The 10603-nt window shown below is 32.7% G+C and overlaps 1 protein-coding gene across 1 annotated transcript; it reads left to right on the top strand.

Moving 5' to 3' along the window:
• Window positions 1–3759: 3759 nt before the first annotated feature.
• Window positions 3760–10303, top strand: LOC134240559 (RILP-like protein homolog). The gene is made up of 2 exons (XM_062722653.1): window positions 3760–4082; window positions 10094–10303. The coding sequence occupies exons 1-2, from the start codon at window positions 3783–3785 to the stop codon at window positions 10271–10273; spliced, it is 480 nt and encodes a 159-aa protein (XP_062578637.1). The 5' UTR covers window positions 3760–3782; the 3' UTR covers window positions 10274–10303.
• Window positions 10304–10603: the final 300 nt, after the last annotated feature.

Here is a 10603-nt window from a genome sequence, read left to right as displayed (position 1 = left end):
AATTTAAGTTTGCTCATCGACCCAATGTTGGTCCGATATGTTGGGCCAACTTTGGCCCAATGTAGAGTGTTATTTCTACAGATATTGGCCCAACGTCGCGCCAACATTGGCCCAATGAATGCGACATTGTTGGCGAAACGTCAACAAGAACATTGGGCCGATGTTGGCAAATGCCGTTGGCCCAGTGTCATTTTGCTCCTTGGTCATATGTTGGTCCGATATATTGGACCAACATTGGGCCAATGTGTGTAAACATTTGATTGTTACAAATCTGTATATTAACAAATCTGATCGTCTTTACAATCAGAAATAAATCTACAACCAATCCTACTTGAAAAATCAAGCTAGCTAAAAAAAAATTTTAAATTCTCATAATTTATCGAAACAAAATAAATTATCAGTGATTAAATTTTTTGTTTATATACAAGAAAAATAAATGAAAGTATAAAAATGTGTTTTGATACAGTTAAAACAATTAATAATTTGCTCGTTATTTAAATTGAAATTTGTGTCTAGTAGAATACATTTCCGAAGTCTACCACTTAATTTACTAATATACACTTAACGTCGAGAACATGATCAAACATTTTGAAAATGTTGAATTTGCTGAAGTTAAAACAAAATTTATTCAGTACTAAAAATTAATCGGGTTCTTTCATTTAAAATTTGTTCAGTGTAACGACAAATTTTCAATACGTGTATTTTATATGGGGCAACATTGAATCAAAATTGTTTTGATGATGATATCAAGCGTATAAATATTATGCATAAATGCCTTCATCACGCAAGCTAATCACTTAATCACACCATGATACAAAAAAGACGGTTATTCCTTAATTGACAGCTTAAACATATAGTGATATTCTTGTAAATTTAATCGTATGTTTACTCTTTACTGAGAAAAGTAACAAATATATTAAGTACCAAATATATCAATTTTAGTGCTACTGGAGATTCTAAAAAGACATGGAGAACACAATCAAAGAATGGCTAAGGTATGCCAAGGACAGGGATGAGGGAGGAAGAAACGGACAGAGAAGAAAAGAAGGGGGAGGAGGAGACTCAGGAAGAGGAAATGGAGACTTAGGAGAGGGATCAGATGGAAAGTGGCAGTGCCTAACTTTTTTCTGTGATATAGTATGACATTCCTGTAGTTCTACTTTTTTTGTGTCTGTTTGTCGGTTATAAACACTACATTTTACATTAGAAGTACAATAAAGAAAATGTCTGAATGAAGCTAAATGAGCAGGAGCTATTCCCTTGTCAACATTTTTGAAAGATTGAATAATTGATTAAATAAAGGAAATATGCATTTTTAAAATTCTTTTACTTAACAATATTTATTGTTACACCTATGGAAAATCATTCTTCCAAAATATATTGTTCTATTGGGCATGAATTTAATTTAATAAGAGTTTGTGCGAAAACCTAATATGACATCACAGGAGGGTGGAATTATAAGCTTAACGAGAAAAACAAAAAAGAGATATCTCTATAAACTAAAGAGATATCTCTCTTTAATTGCTAGAGAAGATATCTCTCTTATTGAAAGAAAACTGATTTTATTTCACGTATGATTAGTAAAAGGGCTTGCCATAAAAAGGGCTTACAAGTATGGCCATAGGAATTCCATAATAAATGAAATTTAAAAAAAAATTTAATTTAATTTAATTCATTTTATTTTAGGAGAGGACTGAATTAAATTTTTATTTTATTTTAATAGGGGACTGCTTAAAGGCAGAGATTTTAAGCACCGCCTTCAAAAATACCTGGTCTGGGTAGCCCTGTCAATCAAGTGCATGAAGGTCCATCATTGGATGCTGGAACTTGATTGACACTTACTTACTGGTCTCTGTGTATACCCTGAACACCTTGTTTGGGACTCATGGTGACCTTCTAATTAACATTTGATCCTTTGATGTTTACTGAACATAGTATACAGAAACTGTATAACTATGAAATTTTTAGATTACATATGAATTAAATATACCTTCAGTATTTGAAAGGATTATAATAATATGCATTAACAAAATTACCTGTGGTACATAAAACTTTTTTTTTCAAATAAAATTTCGATTTTTTATTTTTATATGCTAAATGGTAAACCTAAAGTGAAAATGTTATTAATTAAGTTCAGAGAAGCGCTGCGTGAAGTACTAGTAATTAAATTTAAAAATAATGTTTCTAATCATGGGTCACTTAGTATGATTTCCTTTTTTAATCAAATAAGAATTTACAAGCAATCTTTTTAAAACGTATCATGGTGACAAAGCTTAAGCTTTATTAAGGTTATGATAAATCTGGATTTTTTTTAGTAAAATGTAGTTAACACGGCTCTTTTTTCTTTTAAAAGATGGGATCATGGGGATGAATGAAAATTAAGTCTAATTTGGTTGTTACAGGAGTTTTTTTTTTAATTTACAGATCCACTAACATCTAAAACTATCTTTGTTTTAATATTTGATTTAGAGTATGATATCATAATAATTTTTTTTTTCAAATGTGTAGGGGTGTTTTCAAACAGTCAAAATAAATCAATATATGATTGAAAAACCCTTTTACTACTAATTTTCAAATTGTCTCAAAATCCTCAACACAGGTAAAGTTTGACACCTGGGGTATTTCACTGTGTATTAAATCACTTCCTGTGTATAGGGATTAGGAGACAGATGACCACAGGTAGACTGCTAGCCCCCAAGGCATTCACACCTGTACAAAATAAGCCCCTCCCTCACCTGGAATTTACCACCCGGTAAAAAATCTCTGCCTTTAACATCATTGGATGCTGGAATTTGATTGACATTTACTTACTGGTCCCTGTGTATACCCTGTATACCTTGTTTGGGACTCGTGGGGACCTTCAAATTAACTCATGATCCTTTGATGTTCACCGAACATGGTATAGAGAAACTATTAATATAAAAATTTTTATCTTGATAATACGTATATAAGAATTAAATAATAATACCTTTAGTATTTGAAAGGATTATATTATAACAGGTATTTTTTAAAATCTACCTTTTGTACATAAAACTTAACTATATTTTCAAATGAAATTTCGATATTAATTTTAATATGCTAAATGGTAAATCTAAAGTGGAAATGTTAATGATAAAGTTTAGAGCAGCACTGGTTGAAGTAAGTAAATTCAAAAATAATGTTTCTAATCATGTGTCACTTCTATTTTCCTTTTTTATTCAGATAAGAATTTACAAGCAATTTTTTAGCATGTTTTGTGGTGACAAAGCTTTATTAAGGTTAGGATAATCCTAGATATTTTTGTGAAATGTAGTTAAAATGGCCCTCTTTCCATTTAATTAATAAATGGGATCCTGCGGATGAATTAATTAGGACTAATTTGGTTGTTACAGGAGTGGTTTTTTTTAATTGACACATACACTAACATCTAAAACAATCTTTGTTTTAATATTTGAATTTATAGTATGATACCATAATAATTTTTTTTAAATGGGTAGGGGTGTTTTCAAACAGTCAAAAAATTGAAAACCTTTTCATTACTAATTTTAAAATTGCCTCAAAATCCCCAACACAGGTAAAGTTTGGCATCTGGGTAACTCACTGTGTATTAGATCACTTCCTGTGTATAGGTTTAGGAGACAGATGGTGGCGACTTATCTTGGGGGCGATTTGTCCCACTATCTACCTCGCACATTCGGAAGGTCTCGGAATTTGGGAACTAAGTCAGGTGCTCGATTGTCAGATAACCAAACTAAGGATGACAGGAAGGTAAAGGTCCATAAGGAAATTAGTGTGTACGATCAATGGATCTTTTTCCTGAAAGGAGACACATTATGGATGATTCTCTCGAGTCGGTGACTGTGGTTGATGTATATGACCAGGCTGCAGGGATTGGCAAGGAATTTGAAAAGCTGATCGAAAGCTATGGCGTTGACGCTGTAACTGATTTGATGCCAAAAGTGATAAAGGCCTTGGAGCAGTTAGAAAGTCTTGCAGGGAGATACGAGAAAGAAAGCAGTGAAATATCGGAACTTAGATACACTATTGATAAATTGGAAAATGAGAAACGAGAAAGAGCACAGGAGAGACACCGCTACGAAGAAGTAATGTTATGCATGAATATTATCATATACAACATATTATATAAGCAGGTCCAGTACAATCACTAGATGGGAAGGTATAATAATGCCCTGATAGTATAATGCCCTGATTGACTTGATTTCATATAAATGCTAAAATAAAGAGTTTTTATGTACATTAACAATATTATTTTCATTGGAAATGATGAATTTTATCATATTTTCTTTTAAGAACCATGAAGAAAAAGCAGAATCAAAATATTTTAGTACATTGACATAGAAATTTGACAGGGGTATAATAATAATAATAATCAATGTCCTGATTTTTGGGTATAATCAGGTTCAGAACAATATCTTGATTTAGCTACAGCTTACTCCACTTATATTGAACTCGCTTATTTTGAAATTCCGCTTATTTTGAAATAAAATAAAATCCCCAGTATTTGACTCTCATATTCTTTGCATTAAAGCCATATATGGCATATGTGCAATGAAAATTATTAGACTAAAATTATAAGAACTTATTATTTGTATCATTACTTTATATAAAGATAGAACTTTTCCGTAAATTACAAAATCTAAGTCAATTGCGTTATAAAGATATCACAATTTAAATTTGATTCTCGGAATTTTCTCCGTATCGGAAGAAAATACAAAAGATTTAAATAACACATTACAGAGAAGATAAAATTATATTTTTAGATGAGACGAGGTGTTCTCCGTGTTCAGAGTTATATGAAAAGCTTTATTTGAATGTATTAACTATATTTCTTTTCTTAATTTTGTATTTTTCAAAAATATATTTTTTTTTATCAGTTACGCCATATATGGCTTTAAAATAACGGTTATATTGAAATCGGCTATATTGAAATTATGCTTATATTGAAGTCACTGATTGGTCCCCACAGGTGATAATGAGTTGTTTTCATAACGGTTATATTGAAGTACTTCCTGGCGGCTGTCGTTACGGTTGGTGACAGAAATTATGCCTGACTGACCAATTGATATAAAAAGGTGTGAATATATAATTAAGTTTTCACCTTATGTGTTTTTATACTGCATGCTCTTATGAAATAAAATTAATCACTGCTAAATTCTTTGTTTCCATGTATATAATACGGAAGTATTTAGGCTAAAGGCAACATAGTAACCCCCACAGATCTAGAAAAAACTTAACTTTCAAATTAAATACATACTGTTAATAGCTAATGATAAACCTAAATTCGAAATAGCTAAGAGATCAACCCGAGTACACTTACGATGAAATAATGCAGCGTTCAGCAGTACTCAACAGTTTGACATCGGTGATTTTTCTCCAAAATGTAAATAAATGTGATCGGGGAATAAGAATTAAGTTGAAGATTGTCTTATCAATAAAAAAGAAAGAAACAATTTTATTTAAACTTTCAAGGACTAATATTCCATGTAATCTGTACACTGTTATAGGTAAACGATGACAAAATTAATTTGTTCGGGTTTGTTCTTTATTTTAAGATTGGGATTGAACTTTTAATAAAAAAAAAAAATGGCGGCTTAACGATTTCGCTTATATTGAATTACGGATATATTGAAATAATTTGCATGATCCCCTGAATTTCAATATATCCGGAGTAGGCTGTATATAGCTTTAAATAGCTATATAGCTTGATTAAGCTATTCAAAATAGCTTTCTTTAGTTATTTTTATACAGTTTTTCACAAAAATGTGTTTTGCTGAAAATAAACAAAAAGTCGCATGCATTTGACTCTTCATATTTGTACTATGGGCTATCAAAACAACAACCAAAAATCAGAGTTCTAACTTTGCAGCTTTTGAATACTTTTAAGCAAAAAGAGAATTTTTATTGTTAGAGTAACTGTCCACTACCTTTAGTGCCTTGAAGCAAGGATAAGTATAATTGCTTCTGATTGTGCTGAACTGTACCAATCAATTATCTTGTTGACCATAATTGGTCTCCATTATAATATCATTGCAGAAGTAACTGTATCATTTGCTTTATATAGCCCCAAAACTTGTAGAACTTGGAGTACAAAGTCTCTCAAGGAGACATAATTCGATGAGTGATTTTTACATGCATTATTTTAAGAAGAGTTCAAAGTTGTATATCATCACTGCACCAAGGTGCGCATTTTCGTACATACTGTCATTACTGAGAAAATTACACCTTTAATAAAAAAGTAAAATCACTAAATTAAGCTATACTGAATAGCTTAATAAAGCTATATAGCTAATAGCTATTTAAAGCTATAATAGCTAAATCAAGAGATTGTACTGGACCTGATAATGACCAGATGACCTGTTAGTATAAAAACTTCTAGTAAACCCAATTTAACATTATTTAAATATTAAAATTCGATAAAATATCGGTAGATTTAGCTACGTAGCTTGATTTACCAACATACATCCCCTGTAGTTTTATTCACTAACCTGAAGTAGCTTTATTTAGATACCAAGTTAAACTTAGTTTTATTTTTTAAATAAAACATTTTTCTCGGGATGTGCAGAAAATCTGATTTTGGTGGAGTGATCATTAATTTCAACTTTGAACTCATCTGAAAACAATTCATGAAAAAATCAATCTTGAAGAAGTGTCTTTTTCTGCCCAATTGAAATTAAATTCTGAAAATTTTGAGGCTAAATACAACAGTCAACTCTTAATGACATAAATGTCTATTATTCCTTTATAGGAAAGTTGCCAAGGTTGAAGTGTCTTTTTTGTCCAATTTTGCCCCGCAAGCTAAACTATAATTGTTTTTATCCCACTTCAGAAAAACTTGTAGATTACTGATTGGATAAAAGCTTATTGCATTCGTACTCCCTGGTTTTCTCCGTATTACGTCTCCGTTAAAATCTGGCACGCGATTCTGTTTGAAGCGTTGTTATTGTAAAAGAGATTTGCGCAGACGACTGAGATCAAAATGATTGAAAAAAGAATAAAAGTAAACTCAGAAAATACGATAAAAAGCAACAACAAAGCTGCTAACATTTTAAGGGATTATTTAAAGGAAAAATCGCAGGATTGTGCATTTGAAACTTTTGACAAGGTGCAATTGAATGAAGTGTTGGGACATTTCTACATAGACGCTAGGAAACCAAATGGAGGGAAATATAAAACATCATTGCTTGAAAATATCCATCATGGACTGAATAGGTTTCTTAGATCACCACCTCATAACAAGACTTTTGACATCATTAAAGACGCTGCATTTCAGGATGCAAATCAAAATTTCAAAGCGATGATGGCCGAACTGAAGAGGGAGGGACTTGCATGGATCTATAGTGCACCATTCCGTGATTGCAGAAATTGACAGGACAAAATTATACACATCTGTATACCTGAATCCAGCAACACCTAGTGGATTGTTTAATGAGGTTCATTTTGATAGCAGGCTATACTTTTTTAGGCATGAAAAATTTTATGATCCAATCTTCTACAAAATTTTGATTTATTTGTGTGGTTTGGATGTGGGGGGATTTAGATGGTCCTGTCAATTATATAAAAAAATAAATGTATTTCTGATAAATATATTTTTGCTTTTTTGTTGCAGAGGAGGTTGTGAAAATATCTCCAACATGACAAAACACTTTTGTCATTAAAAAAGATATAAATAATTAAGACAGGCTTGCAATTAGTGACTAAGGCCAGTAAGGGCCTTGACAAGTTGACCAAAAATCACAGAGAAAGTGACAAAGAAAATATCTCCCCCATTATGCCATAGACACCAGGTAAATTTTTTTTGTTTCAAGTAGTACATATTGAAAGAAATTCTTCTTTGTTCAATTAGAAAATTTAAAGATTTATTGAGTATTTTATCTGTAACTCAGGTCAGTCACGAGTTTTGAGAAATATATCAGCAAGTTACACCCAGAACTTGACCGTCCCGTGTCCTCTTATACTGATACTGATTAGAAGATGTGTGGTATGCCAAAGTGCCTGTTCGTGCCAAAACACTTGCAACATTTATGTCTGATCTCAGCAAGAAATGTGATTTATCTAAAATTTACACAAATCATTCTATTCGGGCAACTGGAGCCACAATGCTGTTTAAAGGAATGTATGGCCCATCTCAGATTATGGCTACAGTTACTGGTCCTAAATCTGTCCAGTCTCTAACTGTATATCAGAGGGTTGATGAGGATGAGAAGATGAAGATGGGACAAAGCATCTCGGAAGCATTACTGCCCAGTGTACACAACCAACTTGCCTTACCCTCCACTAGCAATACTGAAGCCAAACTTGCCTTACCATCCGGTAGCAATACAGAAGCCAAACTTGCCTTTCCATCCAGTAACAATACAGAAGCCAAACTTGCCTTTCCATCCAGTAGCAATACCGAAGCCAAACTTGCCTTACCATCCACTACCAATTTTGGAGCTGCACTCTCTTCTAACAATGATGGGTATCGATCAACTATCTCTCCCTAAGAATGCGAAGTGTCTCAAAGGAATTCGTCTAAGTGATTTGTTTGGCGACTTTTTCCAAAATACCAGTGCAAATGTTTCGAACACAGCAATGCAAACCAGTCAAAAAACCCTACAATCTTCAGTGGGATAAATTGTATCATCTGTTGTTTGTTAAATTTTTTGTTACTCATTATATTTAATGATGACTATTAAAATGTGATATTTTGATAATAATGCTCATATGTTATTTTTTCAAAGAAATGTTTAAAAAGGTCTTCAGTGGGATAAATTCGTAACACAGTCAGTTAGGGACCTAATACAGAGTCATACAGGATGTGAAATGAAAATCCTTATTGGGACTCTGCTTTGCCTCGCCCAATATGGATTTCCATTTCACACCCTGTATGACTCCGTATTAGTCCCTAACTGACTGTGTAACTAACAGTATTTTACTTATAAAATACATTTCTAAAAAATCTTTTGGAAAATCATTAATTCAAGCAACATTCAATATGAGTGAGCAGACCTTAAAGGCAAAATCCTTCTTGGTTTATACATAATAAATCTGTTACTTTGTTTTCCATATGTTTAAGTATTATTTAGAGAACGAAACGGGTTCTGTATCGTAGATAAACCTTTCGAGTTTTCTAAATGATTTGTGACAGGTTCAATCAAAAATAGCTCCGCCCACTTTATAACTTTGCAGCATCCAAACTTCCGCCAGAGTTCTGTAGATGAGGCCCGGACGGGGAGTACGCATCCGCAGTATATATATTTCCACAGAAAGCGTAAAATTGGGTCAGATTAGTTTTGACAATTTAACGGAGTAGACGTAATAGAGTGATAGTCAGACTTAATGGATAAGATGGAGGATTTAACCGTCATTGTTGTGATCTATTGTAGATGGATTTTTATCATAATTTATTTCAGGGGTCTTAAAATCCTGGTTTAACTAGATTAACAAAAACAGGATTTACAGAAAATTCTTCGATGGACTTTGATGTTACGGATTTTCATTTTCAAATTGAATTGCGACATTAAAAACGAAGTGAAAGAGACGTGTGCCTGTCGTCAGCGAGAAGGATTTTAAAAAATAAAAACACGGAAAAAATGGACTTGAACGATTTTGCACGAAGAGAGTGGATGTTTTCTGTTATTGCAAATTTTCCGTTTCGTTTAGATCGAAATTGTGTACAGAGGAGGTTTTCCAATATTGCGAATTTTCCTTTTACTTTAGATCTAAATTATGTGTAGAATCTGTGTGGAATAAGTTTTTAAAAAGTGATTGAGAAATTTTGACATTTTACATTCTCAGGAAAATACTGGTTATTTCTCCAAAATTTATAATAGGAAAACATCAGCATTTACTATTAGTACGTGCTTTTGATAAATTGAGTCAGATTTATTTTTAGACCGTGGTGTATTTTAGATACAGAATAGTTGGCAAAAACAATACTGTATACAGGGCTAATACAGAACGGAAAGTAGCTCCGCCCACCACAGAGAAATCATTAATTTTATATAGCTGGGGATCCAAGATGACTTCGCTAAATCTGTAAATTTGTAATATCCATGTTCGTACTGAACGAGTTTTGCTGTAATATGTAAATTACATTTATATATTATTGAAGGAGCTTCTGCAGATTGAGGATAACTGGCAGAGAGAGACAAAGGATTTGTTGAAGGCTGTGTCCAACCTACAGGAAGAAAATAAACGCCTACAAGAGAGACTGGTGGACACTAAACAGGCCGTGGCAGAGGAGGTGGAGGCTGTCACCAGAAGTGAGTTTAAGGTGTCAGATGAAGTATGACACCTGTAAGGGTGTGTGTGTGTTTGTATATAATATAAATATAGCCCTTTCGTGAGGTTGATTCATAGATCTATTGACTTCCCAGAAAAGCATATTAACTGAGCACAAAATGCCAGGTCTATATGCTTTTCTGTGAAGTTGATATATATATGGATTGACCTCATGAAAGGGCTATAATTGTTATGTAATTTTTTTAAAGAAATTAACAAAACCAATTTGAAAACTAGGGCTAATTGTAACGGGGACCGTTACAGATGTTCCCCAAACGCTCCCCAACTCCCTTTTGGTGTCATATTCCCTTAATAGACTTAATATCAAGGCATTTAATCC

This window comes from Saccostrea cucullata, unplaced genomic scaffold (assembly GCF_032062105.1).
Source record: "Saccostrea cucullata isolate Sc308-1 unplaced genomic scaffold, CSIRO_AGI_Scuc_v1 ctg14088, whole genome shotgun sequence".
Classification (NCBI taxonomy): Eukaryota; Metazoa; Mollusca; class Bivalvia; order Ostreida; family Ostreidae; genus Saccostrea; species Saccostrea cuccullata.
Note: the sequence above shows the minus strand (reverse complement) of the source record. Positions and strands in the feature narration are given on the sequence as shown.

Excerpts from the sequence above, each read along its gene's own strand:
- LOC134240559 (XM_062722653.1), top strand. The coding sequence starts at position 3,783 with ATGGATCTTTTTCCTGAAAGGAGACACATTATGGATGATTCTCTCGAG. Across the intron at positions 4,083-10,093 it reads AGAGACACCGCTACGAAGAA|GAGCTTCTGCAGATTGAGGA; the intron begins GTAATGTTATGC and ends ATATTATTGAAG.